We start from the raw sequence: 20,116 nt of genomic DNA on the forward strand, positions 1-20,116 counted from the left end.
CCCGACTACTTTAGTCTGACCCCACAAGGGACATAATTCAAATTTTATTCAGCAGGGTATAAAATCAACATGTACAGGGATTTTACTATGTTATTATCACGAAGCCGATAACTGGTAAAGTAGGTCGTAAAAACTCGGCAAATTCGGGGCCTGATAAAAATCACAAAACAAGATGTTTGCGGTTCTTAAAAATGATATAAACTAACAGATTGCTGAATAAGGAGTTCATTATTTAAAATGTGGCAAGTTTTATCCAAAAATATCAAGAAAAAAGAAAAACGAAAAGAAAACATTAAATTTTAGCCGATAACTGGTACAGTGCCAGTAGAAACATGGGGTGATTTCGTGATGTTAATATTGTTCCATCCTTGGCAGGTTGACTTTTTGCACAAAAAAGAAAATTACATTGTTTAATTTAGTTTGTTTTTAAGTAAAGCCCCATACATGCACCTCTCAAACACGAGGAGATTTCCTTAGCAAATTTAAGCCAGTTAACTGGTCCATCGGCTTTATCGTTACGATAGTTATACTGAAAAGTCTCCTCCACATCGACCGAAATTTAAGGATGACTCCTTTTTGCAAAGGGAGATCATCAGGAATTATTGAAAATTTTCGAGAAATTTTTTAAAATCTTCTTTTCACGAACCATCAAGCCTGGAAAGCTGAAACTTTTGTGGAAGCATTCCCAGGTAGTGTACATATTCAAAGTTGTGAAAATCATGACCCTCAGGGATAGGGTGGGTCCACAATGGGGAGTCGGCTTTTTACATAAGAATATATCGAGTGAATCTTTAAAAATCTTCTTCTCAAGAAGCATTTGGCCAGGAAAGCTGGAACTTATATGGAAGTATCCTTAGGTAGTGTTGATTCAAGGTTGTGAAAATCATTACCTTCGGGGGTAGGGTGGGGCCACAATGGGGAGTTGGCTTTTTACATAAGAATATATAGAGTAAATCTTTAAAAATCTTCTTCTCAGAAAACAATCAGCCAAAAAAGCTGAAACTTGTTTTAAAGCATTCACAGGTGGTGTTCATTCAAGGTTGTGAAAATCATGACCTTCTGGTAGGGTGGGGCCACAATGGAAGGTCGACTTTTTACATAAGAATATATAGAGTAAATCTTTAAAAATCTTCTTCTCAAGAACCATTTGGCCAGGAAAGCTGAAACTTATATGGAAGCATCCTTAGGTCGTGAAAATTCAAAGTTGTGAAAATCATTACCCTTTGAGTTAGGGTTGGGCCACAATGGAGGGGGGGGGGGGATTTTTTACATAGGAATATATAAAGTAAATATTTAAAAATCTTCTTCTCAAGAACAATTTGAGCAGGAAAACTGAAACATGTTTTGAAGCATCCTCAGGTAGTGAGTTTTTAAGTTTTATCAAATCATGATTCTTGGGGGGTAGGACGGGGTCACAAGTCACAATTGGGGGGAGGGGGCACATTTGTACATAGGAATATATAGATAAATATCTTTAAATCTTTTCTTTAAAAACATTTGCCTAGAAAAGCTGTAACTTTAGTGAAAGCAACATCATATAGTGTAGATTTAAATTTGTTCAAATCACAATCTTTAGGAGTAGTTTGGGGCCACATTGGGGATTCAGTTGTACAAAGGAAAACATCTTTAATTATTTAAAGATTTAGAAAAGTATCGGTAAATAAATCGGTTGTTTGATAAAGATAGTTGTGAACAAATGTGAAGATAATCAACAGATTTTATTAAGAACAAGGATCAATAATGATAAAAAAAAACGAAAGAAAAAATTGCGGAAGAAGGATCTGTGAGTAAACACCGCACATACACGTTGTAAAATCAAACAACGCACACATAAGTACACGTTTCAAAAACAGAACATTTGAAGAAATTTCTCTTAGACTAAAAAATGATTAAATTGTAACATATTTGTGAATTTGAAAGCGAAACAAACAATATAATCGTGAAGCGAATGAGGCACCACGAGGCCTATAAGTTGTTTAGGGGAAACAAATCTTAATGAATTGCATGAACGGGCAAATGGGAAAAAAGTTATTTTTGAATTTGTCAATTTCATTAAAAAGATCAAAATAAAACATATGTACATGCATATATTAAAATTATATTATACTTGCATCTGGATCTATGAAGATTCATTCTATGTTTCATTCTATTCATTCTCCGTGCAGTCTCGAAACTGAATATGTACACGCTATGAAAACGCTATTAAATATAAACACACACGATTTCATTTCTTCAGAGAAAAAATACTGTCGTGGTTGATTATTGTATAATTATACAAGTTTTTATATAAAATAGTATTTTTTTTCTTTTAAATTGCTGCAAAATGACATGGATTTTTGTATTCACAACAGCTTTATATAAGGCTATTGGGTCTTACTGACGTCATAAGCAAGGGAGGGAAGCCGCTTAAGTCATTGTTCCTTTTCCCGATTAAGTGATTTTTATCGACTGTGGCGCTCACATTTTGCATAAAATATTCAAAAAACAATGTCAGTCTTATTAAATAGGCACTTATGAACTCATTCCCGTATATAACTCAATATGGTCAGGATATCGTTTCATATGACCTTTAAGGGTCTTTTTGAGAACTGCAATGATGAATGTGATATGATTATAGAACCATCCTGTTAAAAAGGGACTTGATTATAAATATAAGAATATCCAGGAGGAAACAGATTTTTTTATATAAAGGATCTATTCTTCATGTTTTATATCACACTGTCCAGACATTTTTGTATTTTGACTTGAGCGATGTGACCCGTGGGCCTCTTATTTCAGTTTCTTTTAAATTATATCAAAGCTTTATGTCAATGGTTTAGTCTTAAACACTTGAGAGAGAGAAAGAGAGAGAGAGAGAGAGAGAGAGAGAGAGAGAGACCCACCTTCATTTGAAATACAAGATTGATGTCATCCTTTTTTTCTTTTTTGTTGCAGTCGGTGGTTCTAAAAATCTTGCATTGGGAAAAAAGACATATATGAGCAGTGTTTATGGCAGATTCGGAGGACAATATTGTGTCAACGGAAATACAAAAGATTTTTGTCACACCCGTACCCAGAGGAACCCATGGCTTCGAATTGATCTTGGAGCTGTTAACAACGTTGACAAAGTGGTCATCTATAACCGGAACGTTCAGGGTAATGAAGTTTGAAATTAAATGAAATGTCGTTAGAATATGGGAATCCACTTCGAAATCTGAACTAATTTTGTTTCCTGGCCTGACTTTTTCACAAATTTTTTTTTTGGCTGCATTGAGAAATTATGATCAAGGCTCAATTAAATTTAGAGATTTTATACATTGGTTCTGAAAATATGGAAAATGAACGAATTAATTTATCAAAACAAATAGTTTTATATTACACTTGCTTATCTGCTTACAAAAGAGATAAAATAAAACAAATTTTTAAAGAGAATTTAGCTCTTGTAATTTTATTAAATTTACGAACAGATTTCTATGAAATAGTGATATTGTTTACCCCTTAACGCCGTTGATCAATTGGAAATAATATTACCCAAAGGACAGGTCTTTTCAGGATCACAATAGACGTATTTTTGGTAAAAATCATCAAATATATATTTTGATAAAAGGTTCCTTTAAAAAAAGTGTGCATAGGTTTATTATTTCATCACTCTAAAAATATGTTTAGCTTATTGTTAAATAGAAAACATGATTTAAACAAACCGTTGATTAATTTTTATTCCTTAAATCACAGAAGATGTTTTTGGGGTGTTTTTTTTTTTATCTTGAAGTATTATGGATCGAGATCGGTATTTAAAATTTGCAGTCGCATACGTGGATAACGCTAATTACCTGATATGTTTTCAAAACAAAACCTCTATTCAACTATTTCTTATAGTTTTAAATTACTTTTCTTCAGCGTATAGTTTTAATTCTGAAAACAATTTTTGGGGGAAAATATCTTTATGCTCGTTCCTAAGCGAATAGAATAAAGATAATATAGCGTAACAAGAAGGTCAAATAATTTCCCTTTGTGTAATTATCTCCCTTATGCACTGGAATAGATTTCGATCAGGATTTTATTTTAGTTGTTTATGGACTTTCAGGGATTAATGTTCAAAGATTCGGATTAATTTCAACCTTACAACGCATTGATATATATTCCGGACAAAAGTAAGCGGTCTATGTTTTCATAGGGAGTACGCAAGTGACACAACCCAGTCATGTTTTCATTCAGTCGATTAATTGGCCTAATTGATTCTCAGGGTTTTAAATAGATTTATTTTGAATCAATTTCTAGGTCAGCTTGAATTTTTTGTTTTAAGATACACGTTTTAACCGTAGGTCTTAATTAGGTCGGACACGGAGAAGACGTAATAACGCGTGAATTACGTCAGGTGTTGTTTTGTGACGTTTTACCTGAAGGGGTTTCTTTATAAATGTCCAACAATTAGGCTATATTCATTTGATGGTAAGATTTATTAGGACAGAGTACAGCTATTTCAAATTCACAACAAATATACCATCGTTGCAAACCACGGTTTTGAGTCCACAAGTGGAGAGAATCGATGTAAATCACACGTGGGTCACCGACGATGCAATATACATACATGTATAAATCTGATTTCAGTAGTTCAGATACAATTTGTACCTTTCGTTTACAGTTGATAATTTTTTTTTTCATTTCTATTTCAGGAGGACGTTTTAGGAATGCATTCATACATGTTGGAGTATCAATAAATAGACTGAGGAAATGTGGGTATTTCAGAGGACCCGGAAAAAACAGTCAAAAGATAACAATCAAGTGTCCTGGTGGAATGAAAGGACGTTTTATTCAAATACAAGCCAGGGCGAACACAATTTTACAACTTGCCGACGTGCAAGTTTTTGGAAACCCTGGTGCTAAGGGTAAGGGTTAGTAATTAATGATACAGTTTAAACAGTTGTTATTAAAGCTGACATGAATTCATAAAAACATTTGGTCGCCATATTAGTTTCGATCGCTCCTCTAATGCCACTGGGGTATATATATCGGTTGAGAAAGTTACGGTCGGTTGCTTTCCGATCGAGGCATTCAGGTTGCACGGACTTCTAAATGCATGAACTACACATTGTAGTAAAATGTTTGTAGTAAAGAATAAAGAACACAATGAAATACAAAATATGTTTATTCTGTGAAAGGATTTTCCAGATATCTTAATTATTTTGCACATACAGTGCTGCCTCACTACGCATTCACATCGAACACGTGTGTCGTTCATACAGAGTGAATAACGTCTGCGTCTTTTTGAAAATCCCGGTGGCACTACATCGAACACAGTAGATAAATGATAGTAAATCCAAGAAAATGACAATGTCACATCGTTTCCATCCGTTCCACCGTTTCTAAAATCCATGCGATCATTGACATTGCTCGATCTGCCACAGTGTGTTGTTTGCGCATGTGTGATGTTATAACATACATAGGAAAACGGTCCACAATTATCGAGGAATTTTATAAGTATCTGCGCCTGGATTTCAGTCTGTCTTGTTCCATCGTGTATTGGATATATCTTGTCAGTGCAGTGGTTGTCATTTTATTTTTCTTCAAAACGCGTTTCTACACGTCTTTTCGTCCAAGGCAACGTGTTCGGGTGCATGAAATACCTGAATGCGATGAAGCATGAACAGTGCTCTCAGTTTATATAGGGGGTGTGTAGCGATGAACAGAACAATAGAAATCGACAACTAATATGGCGGTAGTCGGAGATAAAAGGGAAATAATGCATATTTATGAATTCATGTCAGCTTTAAGGAAAGATAACTATACTGATACTGTACCAATTATCGGCTAAGACCAGTTATCGGCTAAACTGAGGTTTCGGGTTTATAGCACGGGACAATCCAAGATTTTTTAATTCAGTCGTCTTTTTCGAATAAAGAAAAGTAGGTTTAATTGAAAACTTTCTTGAATATGTTTTAAACATGAGCTTAAACGATCATTGTTTACTGCTGATTTTACATCTTTGCACTTTCAGCAGTGGGGAAAATGACGTAATAAGTTAAAAATAGAATATTACGTCTTTGTGATAGGTTATTATATCCCTTCTTTGATTTGACATATAATATCAATACATATAACATGTATAAACAAAAGGAATTCATTAATTTCCGAGAGATTCGTAGCGCAGTTGAACGCCTGATTGCACAATTATGTATTGAATACGTGTACGATTTGGTGAATTACCGTATGATAATAAAAGAATAATTAATTGAGTTTTGTTTATAATGTATCACAACCCCGACTACTTTAGTCTGACCCCACAAGGGACATAATTCAAATTTTATTCAGCAGAGTATAAAATCAACATGTACAGGGATGTTACTATGTTATTATCACGAAGCCGATAACTGGTAAAGTAGGTCGTAAAAACTCGGCAAATTCGGGGCCTGATAAAAATCACAAAACAAGATGTTTGCGGTTCTTAAAAACGATATAAACTAACAGATTGCTGAATAAGGAGTTCATTATTTAAAATGTGGCAAGTTTTATCCAAAAATATCAAGAAAAAAGAAAAACGAAAAGAAAACATTAAATTTTAGCCGATAACTGGTACAGTGCCAGTAGAAACATGGGGTGATTTCGTGATGTTAATATTGTTCCATCCTTGGCAGGTTGACTTTTTGCACAAAAAAGAAAATTACATTGTTTAATTTAGTTTGTTTTTAGGTAAAGCCCCATACATGCACCTCTCAAACACGAGAGAATTTCCTTAGCAAATTTAAGCCAGTTAACTGGTCCATCGGCTTTATCGTTACGATAGTTATACTGAAAAGTCTCCTCCACATCGACCGAAATTTAAGGATGACTCCTTTTTGCAAAGGGAGATCATCAGGAATTATTGAAAATTTTCGAGAAATTTTTTAAAATCTTCTTTTCACGAACCATCAAGCCTGGAAAGCTGAAACTTTTGTGGAAGCATTCCCAGGTAGTGTACATATTCAAAGTTGTGAAAATCATGACCCTCAGGGATAGGGTGGGTCCACAATGGGGAGTCGGCTTTTTACATAAGAATATATCGAGTGAATCTTTAAAAATCTTCTTCTCAAGAAGCATTTGGCCAGGAAATCTGGAACTTATATGGAAGTATCCTTAGGTAGTGTTGATTCAAGGTTGTGAAAATCATTACCTTCGGGGGTAGGGTGGGGCCACAATGGGGAGTTGGCTTTTTACATAAGAATATATAGAGTAAATCTTTAAAAATCTTCTTCTCAGAAAACAATCAGCCAAAAAAGCTGAAACTTGTTTTAAAGCATTCACAGGTGGTGTTCATTCAAGGTTGTGAAAATCATGACCTTCTGGTAGGGTGGGGCCACAATGGAAGGTCGACTTTTTACATAAGAATATATAGAGTAAATCTTTAAAAATCTTCTTCTCAAGAACCATTTGGCCAGGAAAGCTGAAACTTATATGGAAGCATCCTTAGGTCGTGAAAATTCAAAGTTGTGAAAATCATTACCCTTTGAGTTAGGGTTGGGCCACAATGGAGGGGGGGGGGATTTTTTACATAGGAATATATAAAGTAAATATTTAAAAATCTTCTTCTCAAGAACAATTTGAGCAGGAAAACTGAAACATGTTTTGAAGCATCCTCAGGTAGTGAGTTTTTAAGTTTTATCAAATCATGATTCTTGGGGGGTAGGACGGGGTCACAAGTCACAATTGGGGGGAGGGGGCACATTTGTACATAGGAATATATAGATAAATATCTTTAAATCTTTTCTTTAAAAACATTTGCCTAGAAAAGCTGTAACTTTAGTGAAAGCAACATCATATAGTGTAGATTTAAATTTGTTCAAATCACAATCTTTAGGAGTAGTTTGGGGCCACATTGGGGATTCAGTTGTACAAAGGAAAACATCTTTAATTATTTAAAGATTTAGAAAAGTATCGGTAAATAAATCGGTTGTTTGATAAAGATAGTTGTGAACAAATGTGAAGATAATCAACAGATTTTATTAAGAACAAGGATCAATAATGATAAAAAAAAACGAAAGAAAAAATTGCGGAAGAAGGATCTGTGAGTAAACACCGCACATACACGTTGTAAAATCAAACAACGCACACATAAGTACACGTTTCAAAAACAGAACATTTGAAGAAATTTCTCTTAGACTAAAAAATGATTAAATTGTAACATATTTGTGAATTTGAAAGCGAAACAAACAATATAATCGTGAAGCGAATGAGGCACCACGAGGCCTATAAGTTGTTTAGGGGAAACAAATCTTAATGAATTGCATGAACGGGCAAATGGGAAAAAAGTTATTTTTGAATTTGTCAATTTCATTAAAAAGATCAAAATAAAACATATGTACATGCATATATTAAAATTATATTATACTTGCATCTGGATCTATGAAGATTCATTCTATGTTTCATTCTATTCATTCTCCGTGCAGTCTCGAAACTGAATATGTACACGCTATGAAAACGCTATTAAATATAAACACACACGATTTCATTTCTTCAGAGAAAAAATACTGTCGTGGTTGATTATTGTATAATTATACAAGTTTTTATATAAAATAGTATTTTTTTTCTTTTAAATTGCTGCAAAATGACATGGATTTTTGTATTCACAACAGCTTTATATAAGGCTATTGGGTCTTACTGACGTCATAAGCAAGGGAGGGAAGCCGCTTAAGTCATTGTTCCTTTTCCCGATTAAGTGATTTTTATCGACTGTGGCGCTCACATTTTGCATAAAATATTCAAAAAACAATGTCAGTCTTATTAAATAGGCACTTATGAACTCATTCCCGTATATAACTCAATATGGTCAGGATATCGTTTCATATGACCTTTAAGGGTCTTTTTGAGAACTGCAATGATGAATGTGATATGATTATAGAACCATCCTGTTAAAAAGGGACTTGATTATAAATATAAGAATATCCAGGAGGAAACAGATTTTTTTATATAAAGGATCTATTCTTCATGTTTTATATCACACTGTCCAGACATTTTTGTATTTTGACTTCCTGGCATGAGTTTTACTAAGCTTCTTAAGTTTAAGATTTCATCGTAACCGTAAGTTACGATGAATATATGTTTTACCAAACTTCTTAACTTTAAGTTACGTCAAAAATATCGTCGTAACTTACGACAGCCTATGGGCTACTCTAAGTTAAGAATTTTTCGTATTTTTCTAAATAAATGAATAAAAATGGCCGCCTGCTTATTGTTTATTGAAGTTTTGAGAGAAAATGAAGACAAGGCTTTGCGTCGTGAACGCGTTTTCAGAGACAGGAGTCAAGTTCTTTTAAAATATGTTGACCGACAGCGAGCTAATTGGGCGATATAGGTTTCCAAGGCGAGTTATTCTGCAGCTGACAGACGATGTCAAAGACCACATACAACCACAACCTTTGAGGTCGCATGCCATTACAGCTCACATCCAGATAATTTTATGGATATGACCTTTAAAAAAATAACAGAGGAAATTCTAAATGAAGCTGGACTTATAAAGCATCCTATCAATCAAATTCTTACAAAATATTAATATCATAAAACATCACACTCATGATATTGATAAAAAAATACACTTACTATGTTGGTTATGTTCAAAGAATGATTCCGAATGATATCCTTACAAACATTTCTATTTGTCCACTATTTTGAAAGAAGGATGAAGAGTAAACAAAAGGGCCACAACTGTATTATTACTTTATCGAGTTGTTCCCCTTTAACAAGATTGTGTGTGATGAACCATACAAATTTAAAATACAATTTAAAATAAATATTGCCTAAAAGATATATAAATAATTTTTTGATTTATTGTGTAAAATTCATATCATTTCATGTTGACAGTCAAGAATAGTTAGAATATATTTCCATACCCATACTAAGCAATATTATAGTTCAAGTATTAATCATTGTATAGTAAAATGGTGATCAAGGAAATAAATGAATACATTATTAAAGAATTAAAGAAATAAAAGAAGATAGGCTTTTTTGTCATGGACTTTTTTTTAACTAAATGAATATAGACCTATAAAATTGTGTTAAGCCTAATGGGGTAGCCGATATAAATGTATATGACACTTTTATCCGCTACTTGTGTTAATGTCTGGTTAAAAAATTCTGAACCTTTTCGCCCCCCCCCACCCTCCCCCGCATCAAATAATCTTTTTTTTTTCTTTCTTTGAAAAGTCTTTATTTCATTTAATTATTAGTACATGTATTGTAACCGGGTCTTGATGCAGATGACATAATAACACCAAGTCAATTTTATAGGGTTCGATTCCTTTTTCAATAAATTGTAGGAATATGGTAATTGCAGGAAATCACAATAGAACAACACATACATAAAACATATAAGCACACGACAAAGACAATACAAACACAAACATCGCACAGACATTGACATAAAACATATATTTAACCTATTAATATTATCAGCAAAGAGCGATAATTTAATAATTTATATTTAAACTATAAATTCCAAATGATCAGAAATATTTACGGTAATAAATATCAATAAACCTATTTACAGCAAGGACAGAAACATATAGTTACCAATTTATGGAACTGAGTGCAGGTCCTATTTACTGGATTTCATATCATGAATCGATCACCATATTCAGTATACAATGAATATCGTAAATTTACTCTACTCCATTTAATTATATTCCTTTTTTCATTATAACTTCTATCAACTTTGTAACTCATGTGCTGTATTTATTATTTGTGTTAAAATGTTATTCTTCATGCAATCTACTATGGGAGGAAATAAAGATGATTAGAATAAATGAATGAACAGTCTGGGCAATTTAATGAATAAAACATTTACATGTAGCTTTTCATGATAATTCATTACAAAGTTACACACATATACTTTATTAAAAACATTCACTCCCCACACTCATACGGGTTAAACATATTTATTTATCATTTCTTTATATTGTAAAACTATTCTTTCTCCATTGTTCAAAACAGTTTCGCAGACGATAAAATGTAAATAGCCGCGAAAACGAAAGTGCCCTCTGCGCTTGCGCAGCGTTCATAACTACGAATATTCACACCTCCGTTATTAGAGAGTTCCATTACGGAAACTTGCGAACGTTTCGTAAGTTAAGGTTACGAATAAAACTTACGAACATGTTAGTAAAACAGAACATTCTTATCTTAAGGACATGTGAACCTGACATGAAACTAATTGAATAATTGAAAAAATTGTTTAAACAGACTCTAATCCATTTGTTTTTGTCAAAAAAGACATTTTAAGCATATGTTCGTGAGTTCGTTTCCATGGCAACGACCTTCAAACTTACCCATGTTCAAAAAATTAGAACGAGACAAAAAACCTTAAATGCAAATTTAAAATGTCATAAAAGACATATTTACAATTAACTAGAAAACTTTTCTCACCAAAATATTAAAAAGGTTAATAAAATACTCTATTTATCTGAAAATGGATTATAAGAATTCCTTTTATTTAATCCGCTATTTTAGTTTGAATTTCCTCTGACCACTAAAAAAGTGACATTTTTTGACGTGACCCGAGCTAGAAAAATTGCAAAAAATACAATTTCCTATAATTACACTCTTATTTTTTTTATGTACTTTTGAAGAAATGATAAATAGCAAAAAATTAGTAATCAATAATTGGCATGTTCGTGAATTAGAAAAAAAGATAATAACGTCTGAATTTCCTCTGACCTCTATTGAAATAGATGCTACAAACCCTACATGCTGTTAAAAAAAGATGTATAATTCAGTTTTAAATGGCGATTTCTTTCAACTAGTTATACTGTGAACCTGCATAAGTTCTTGTCGAACAAAATTAAAGGAGTTGTGTTGTAAATACTACAACTAATTGAATTAAAAAGGCTGAAAATCCGAATTTCCTCTGATCTGACTGTTACAAAAAATCACTCTGCGCGCTTCATGAAAGTCAACACTGCCATAAATGGTAGTATTTCTAAAAACCAATCATATAAAGAGAAAATGATTCTTTAATTTAACAATTTTTTCACTTCCTAAAGAGTTTATTTTAATGGTAATTAACAGAGTGTCATAGTTGTGCATCTGATATAATCAAGAAACTCTAGTCTCTGTACACAAAAAAGAAAAACATGCATGAAAACTTTAATACACACAATCTTTATTAAGCCTTTGTTGAAAGATTTAAAATACAATCAAACCAAATAAATCACAGGTTTCATAAAAATCATATACTGATTGTAATTAATTTGAATTTCCTCTATCAATCTTTAAAAGTTTTGTCTGATTTGTAAGGTATTGCATTAAAATGGGTGTCGGAAAATAGGAGAATCTTTCAAATGATTACAGGTATAAAATGAAATTTGATACTTAATCATGATAATTCTTTAAATCATATTATCTGAATGGACTAAACAACACTGCAGATTCTGAAATGATTCATGATTTGTCCTTATGTATATACATGATTGTATGCAATCCTATAATTCCTTTGAACTTTGAACCCTTCCTTGGTCCCCATATTGGTCTTGATGCTATTTATAAGGTATGATTGAGACTTTATCAGAATGATTATGCAGGGTAATATATTACAATGGTTCAGCCTCAATTTGAACTAAAATATAGAAAATGTGGAAGGCCACACCAATTAAATTTCTTTTTTATCGGATCCTGCATGCTCGTGTTTAAATAAAACTTTACAAATCATATCATTATGGACCGCCTCAAAATTTTGGCTACAAAAAATAATAATCTTATTATTTTATCGCTAGCCCGCTTGTATCCTTTTCCACTTAATGTCCGACAAGCAAGAAATTACATTGGTGTGGCCTAACTAGGATATGTATATTTTTTTCATGCAAAAATGATAAAAATATAGATAAGGATAAGTTATAACAAAAATATTCTTATTCACAAAAATCATTTCAAAAAATATTTAAAATAAAAATTTTACTCAACCATACATTCATAACTCATTCAAAAACTCTGTAATTTAAGAGGACTGATATTTTCTGTGAGGCTTGTTGTATATAAGTGTCATAATGATGATCTCAACTTGATCTACATCAGTAACCTCATCAGGGTTATAAAATAAAACAGACTTCATACAGATAAATGGATGGACAGACAGACACTAATAGACAGAAATGATGATTTGATATACTATGCAATCATCAAATTAAACATAATTATAAACATAAGACATATATTTTAAAAACCAGTTTCTCCACATGAACAGTATATAGCCATTACAAACTTCATTACTGCACTTGGTCAGTATAAACACCTTTTGAATTGATATCTATCAATTGTATTTCTTATAGCATAGGCATTATCATAATATATATTCTTTTACAATACTAATTCTTAATTGTATGCATTATATGTCCAAATTATTCATGACTTTTGGAGTTTCAGAAATGGTTTTCAAATCCAAGTAAATGTAATAAATCATAAATGGTAGATTATCACTGGTTTGGTCCAGTTTCATATTTCAGGATATGTTGTGCTGCTTATTAATTGTCTTAATATTATATCATAAATGTTGAAATAAATATTGTCATCCTTAAATTACCAAATAAATGATCCAGGGCATCAATCGTGAAAGGCTTTATCAGGATGAACATAACAGAGACAATAATCTGATTATCAGCTCTTCTCTTCATCACTCATGGTTTCAGTTCTTTACATTAGTCTTATATTTTTCCGCATTGTGTCTTGTATTAGGAATGACCTCGTTAACACATACCAGTGATGTTCTCATCTCTTGGAGGTTTGAAAAGTCTGTATTAAAAAAAAAACAAAAAACTGATATTACTGGTACTATTACTTAAAGTAATAGTACCAGTAATATCATATAACATATAAGAAGGACTTATATGAAAGGATGATTTTAAGAATCTACATGTAGAAAAATATATAAAATTCATATAGGCATATCATGAAAGTGTATGCAACATAGACAGACAGAACCTTATATAAATGGATTATTCTATATAAAAATTTGATATCAGGTGAAAGTTGTCAACATTTTATTCTAATCTTGAAAATTTAAATTAATGTTACTTAACTTGACAATTTCATATCTTATATAACTGTGTGTATTTAGAAATCTTGCGTTTTAATGATTTGAAAATAATGGGAAAAAAATAAGAATTTGTAACAATAATGAACCCAGCACATGAAATCTAAATATGATGTGAGCAATTCTATCAACCGATAAACCATGATATACTAATTTTTCTTTCAACTATACTTTGATTTTTACAGTTCAATAAAGGTGAATATCAGTCAGCTGTTCAAATGTTTTCACAGTACAGAGAATCAACATTATCAGTTATTGATAGTGAATAAAAGATTAATTCTTCATGTTATGAACTATACTGGCGTGCGACCAGTTCTCGCCGAGTACCATTTCTCGCCAGTACATTGTGACGTCATTTTATCAACACATAAAATTATAGACGAAAAATGACGTCACAATGTACTGGCGAGAAATGGTACTCGGCGAGAACTGGTCGCACGCCAGTATGTGCTAAAAAAATCATCAATACAAACATATAACCTATTCCTTACAAATATACTGTTCAAGCTAATGTGCATGAAAGTGTTAGACTAAAAATATTTTGTGAGTAAATGTTGGTAAATAAGCTTGTCATATGCTAGAGTAAACTCAGGGCCCTCTATGCGGTCAACCTTACCATTTATCATCAGATGGTTAATTTCATTTAAGAAAATTCGAACTAAAATTGTGATTATTTTAATTACAAACACTGACTGAATTAACAATGAATAATGTTTATGTTTGAACAAATTAGGATTATTGTGTAGCTATTCTGCATATAGGCTAGGCGATATTGTTTTCACGTGGATAATATACGAGCATAATAATCTGTAACGTTAACATAATACAATATAGCACATGTCATGATAAGACACCTACCATGCTTACTGCTTGCAAATGGCAGGTTTAGATCACAGGGAACTGGTGTGTGGTCTCGTCCTTTTTTCCATTCCCTTTTTATGACACCCGACATCAGTTTGTGTTCGCAATATTCGTCATACACTAATAATATCCATCAGTTTTTGTCATTCCGACTTGTTGTTTACATCGAGATTTGGGAAATTACCGGAAATCGGCGCAAGTATGTCGTAAACTTTAAGTTTGTAAATGATTAAAAAAGTAAAACCTTTTGATGTAAATGTTGATATAAATTATATTTTATGCAAATTCATAAACTTACACATTTTATATCACTGTTTTAAACCTTAAATTAAGCAAATAAACCGTCGATGTGAAATACGATTGCTTGTCGCCAGACGACAGTTCGCGTTGCGCAATGAACTTGTTTTTGTCAGGTTCACATATCCTTAAGTTAAAACCTACGAAGTTCTTAAGTAGTAATATTTTTGCGTAAGATAAGAAGCTTAGTAAAACTCATGCCTGAAGCTGATTTTATGATGCCTATTGTTGCTCAGGTGAGCGATGTGACCCGTGGGCCTCTTATTTCAGTTTCTTTTAAATTATATCAAAGCTTTATGTCAATGGTTTAGTCTTAAACACTTGAGAGAGAGAAAGAGAGAGAGAGAGAGAGAGAGAGAGACCCACCTTCATTTGAAATACAAGATTGATATCATCCTTTTTTTCTTTTTTGTTGCAGTCGGTGGTTCTAAAAATCTTGCATTGGGAAAAAAGACATATATGAGCAGTGTTTATGGCAGTTTCAGAGGACACTATTGTGTCAACGGAAATACAAAAGATTTTTGTCACACCCGTACCCAGAGGAACCCATGGCTTCGAATTGATCTTGGAGCTGTTAACAACGTTGACAAAGTGGTCATCTATAACCGGAACGTTCAGGGTAATGAAGTTTGAAATTAAATGAAATGTCGTTAGAATATGGGAATCCACTTCGAAATCTGAACTAATTTTGTTTCCTGGCCTGACTTTTTCACAAATATTTTTTTTTGGCTGCATTGAGAAATTATGATCAAGGCTCAATTAAATTTAGAGATTTTATACATTGGTTCTGAAAATATGGAAAATGAACGAATTAATTTATCAAAACAAATAGTTTTATATTACACTTGCTTATCTGCTTACAAAAGAGATAAAATAAAACAAATTTTTAAAGAGAATTTAGCTCTTGTAATTTTATTAAATTTACGAACAGATTTCTATGAAATAGTGATATTGTTTACCCCTTAACGCCGTTGATCAATTGGAAATAATATTACCCAAAGGACAGGTCTTTTCAGGATCACAATAGACGTATTTTTGGTAAAAATCATCAAATATATATTTCGATAAAAGGTTCCTTTAAAAAAAGTGTGCATAGGTTTATTATTTCATCACTCTAAAAATATGTTTAGCTTATTGTTAAATAGAAAACATGATTTAAACAAACCGTTGATTAATTTTTATTCCTTAAGGAGGCCGACTTTAGTTTGCATTGCGCATGTTTTTGCGCATTCTAATATAATACAGTTGTTTTATACTTCTTATGAATTTTTTTCGATATCATTTATAAAATTGAACACAATAAACAAAATACAGATAAAAATATTTAGATTTTTAAAGGAAATTTTTATTTTTAACACGATTTTTACGTTGTGCGGTAGGGGGGCATTGCCATTGCGCTTTTATGACGTTATGATAAAATGAAGCTTTGTAGGAGTACGTTATAAGAAATAATATAAAAGAAAAAGTAAAAATTGTACGCTGTTGAAATTTTACATACAGAATGATGCTATCCTCGAGGATATTTTCCTCATTTTTGGAATGAATCCATTATACCAATCATCATTCGTGATGATCCAAATATATAGCCAAATTTTGTGCATTTTAATATTTTGAGATGGCCCCCACTAAAAACCAGACGGTAGAATTTTGTGTTTTTAACATATAAGGTAGGAAATGATATTACTTATCAAAAAAACCCAAATCGGCCTCCTTAAATCACAGAAGATGTTTTTGGGGTGTTTTTTTTTTTTATCTTGAAGTATTATGGATCGAGATCGGTATTTAAAAATCGCAGTCGCATACGTGGATAACGCTAATTACCTGATATGTTTTCAAAACAAAACCTCTATTCAACTATTTCTTATAGTTTTAAATTACTTTTCTTCAGCGTATAATTTTAATTCTAAAAACAATTTTTGGGGGAAAATATCTTTATGCCCGTTCCTAAGCGAATAGAATAAAGATAATATAGCGTAACAAGAAGGTCAAATTATTTCCCTTTGTGTAATTATCTCCCTTATGCACTGGAATAGATTTCGATCAGGATTTTATTTTAGTTGTTTATGGACTTTCAGGGACTAATGTTCAAAGATTCGGATTAAATTCAACCTTACAAAGCATTGATATATATTCCGGACAAAAGTAAGCGGTCTATATTTTCATAGGGAGTACGCAAGTGACACAACCCAGTCATGTTTTCATTCAGTCGATTAATTGGCCTAATTGATTCTCGGGGTTTTAAATAGATTTATTTTGAATCAATTTCTAGGTCACCTTGAATTCTTTGTTTTAACGAGGCCGGGTCTAATTTGTTCTGCCCTAGATTTTTTGATGAAACTTTTGACATGAATTTCTACTGATATAATGATTATTTTAAGATTAAATTAAAGTACTGAAGTACTGAAAGCGGGGCTCTTTTGGTGTGTCTTTATGCACATTGTGTAGTAAAGACTGAAAATCTCTCTCTCTCTCTCTCTCTCTCTCTCTCTCTCTCTCTCTCTCTCTCTCTCTCTCTCTCATGCTTTTAATGTCGGCAAAGCATCAGAGAGCGACCAAATTTTGTAAGCGGCTATAAACAAAAAATATGTCTCTCTAGTAGAAGTTGAAAAGTTTAACAGTTGGTGCCTTGAATTTTGCAACAAGCATTATATATTCAATCCCCGGTACTTCATCGCGTAGCAAAGTAGTTCATGGAAATTTATGCGCATTGTATGTGTCCAAAATGCATAGTAATGTTTTAAAAGCACGTTATTAATAAGAAAACTAAAAAAGATAGACAATTCATTCGAAATTTTAAAAAAAGAAACAAAATGCCAACACTTTTGACAAAACGTGGCTCTTTGTGTAACTATTTGGAATAGCGGAAGCTTTACCTTGACGCTGTTTGGTTTTTTGTTTATTTGTGCTATTTATAGTAACATTGGCGATTTGCCTGCCTATAGCCAGGACTCTGCTTTCAGCAGAGCCCGGCTAAAAATAAGACATTTACCACACCGTTTGTTTAGGGGGTCATCTCAACGTTTGTTCATCTTTAACGCAGGACCCTATGGGATTTTGCTTGAAATGTATCAATTTTGCATATTTTTTACATTTTTTCAAAACTTCTGCCCTAGGGATTTCTTTTTCTGTTCTACATATTAAAGTTATTGCTAAAAGGAATCAAATTGTCAAATAAAAAAAAAACTTTTACCTCCTGGTTTGTTCCAGTGGTCTTATCAAAGTTGATTTTTGTATGCCCAATTTCCCAGATTCGTCAGATAATGGCTATTTTTTATTTGACAAAGGCAGAAAAGGTGATCTTCTTAGTTTTATTAAAACATTCAGACATATTTAAGTAATAAAAAATATATAACATCACATATTAAGGGTCATTAATATAAAATACATGGTTACTGTCTTGAAATATATGAATTAAGCTATATTTAGGCGGGTTAAGAAAACGTGACAGAGGGCTAGGCTTGCTGAACCCTCTTCACGTTTTCGACCCGAGCCCAAATAAAGCTAGATTATACTTCGAGATATGTATGTTTATTCCACAATATAACATTATTTTTACCAATCAAACGAGATATTTTCAACAATTTTCGCTGAATATCTGCAGTTGAAACTATCACGCCATGGCGTCAACCAAGCAAAAAGATGACGTCACAATACAAATGAAACGCTGCGCGAAAGCGTGCGTACTCGTTCTCTACTCGGCCTCGTTAAGATACACGTTTTAACCGTAGGTCTTAATTAGGTCGGACACGGAGAAGACGTAATAACGCATGAATTACGTCAGGTGTTGTTTTGTGACGTTTTACCTGAAGGGTTTTCTTTATAAATGTCCAACAATTAGGCCATATTAATTTGATGATAAGATTTCTTAGGACAGAGTACAGCTATTTCAAATGCACAGCAAATATACCATCGTCGCAAACCACGGTTTTGAGTCCACAAGTGGATAGAATCGATGTGAATCACACGTGGGTCACCGACGATGCAATATACATACATGTATAAATCTGATTTCAGTAGTTCAGATACAATTTGTACCTTTCGTTTACAGTTGATAATTTTTTTTTTCATTTCTATTTCAGGAGGACGTTTTAGGAATGCATTCATACATGTTGGAGTATCAATAAATAGACTGAGGAAATGTGGGTATTTCAGAGGACCCGGAAAAAACAGTCAAAAGATAACAATCAAGTGTCCTGGTGGAATGAAAGGACGTTTTATTCAAATACAAGCCAGGGCGAAAACAATTTTACAACTTGCCGACGTGCAAGTTTTTGGAGGTTAATTAGACTCTGTTAACCAAGAGCATATACTTTGCTTTTTAGAGAGAAAGAGGCTTACTATTTCTAGATTTAAATGTATTTTTTTTACATTATAATGTTTAGCCTTTTTAACCCAAAATAGAGAATTTTCAAGTATGTTGTACCATTGACAGGTGTAAAATGGTATGTTGATAGATAATTTTGTTAACTGAAAAACTCTGTTCTTTTTTAGTGTTTCAAATCGATAAACATATTCCATAATCCATACTTGAAGTATACTTGTTATTACCCGATAGTTAATACAGTTTGAGTTTAACTTTTGTTGTCAGAGCAACACTATTGAAACCGCTGCACCGAATTTTGTAAATCTTTTAGATAATGGTATTAAGGATGTTGTTTACTCAGGGTTTGAGTTCTCAAATCCGGATTGTTAAAAAGTTCAATTTAATGAGTAAAATTTGTTTTTAATACAGAAAGTATTTATGAAATGAACTATTATTGACATAACAATCAATATTTTTACTAAATCATTGAATTAGGCTCTGACAAAGGTTGACTTTTAGCAAAGCAGAGGAAATTCGGATTAAATTTTTCAGATTTTGTTTTCCACTGAAATATTTTTGATAGTACTATAATATTTAAAGTTAAGATTTTATTTGTTAGTCAACAT

General features: G+C 32.3%; 1 protein-coding gene and 1 long non-coding RNA gene across 8 annotated transcripts in view; one reads left to right on the forward strand and one right to left on the reverse strand.

Moving 5' to 3' along the window:
* The window catches only part of LOC105327695 (uncharacterized), a 37,474-nt gene extending 17,761 nt beyond the window's left edge, over window positions 1–19,713 (forward strand). For 3 of the 7 annotated variants that reach the window (XM_066072601.1, XM_066072603.1, XM_066072604.1), the window contains exons 8-11: window positions 2,935–3,135; window positions 4,653–4,871; window positions 15,606–15,806; window positions 19,267–19,713. In XM_066072601.1, coding sequence (XP_065928673.1) covers window positions 2,935–3,135; window positions 4,653–4,871; window positions 15,606–15,806; window positions 19,267–19,469 — 824 coding nt within the window. In that variant the 3' untranslated portion in view covers window positions 19,470–19,713. 7 annotated transcript variants of the gene reach the window in all.
* On the reverse strand, window positions 12,087–15,325 carry LOC117690763 (uncharacterized). The gene is made up of 2 exons (XR_010710527.1): window positions 14,888–15,325; window positions 12,087–13,728 (listed from the first exon to the last, which is right to left on the reverse strand). It is a non-coding gene; the product is annotated as an uncharacterized lncRNA (long non-coding RNA).
* Window positions 19,714–20,116: the final 403 nt, after the last annotated feature.

The sequence above is a fragment of the Magallana gigas genome, chromosome 10 (assembly GCF_963853765.1).
Source record: "Magallana gigas chromosome 10, xbMagGiga1.1, whole genome shotgun sequence".
Lineage (NCBI taxonomy): Eukaryota > Metazoa > Mollusca > Bivalvia > Ostreida > Ostreidae > Magallana > Magallana gigas.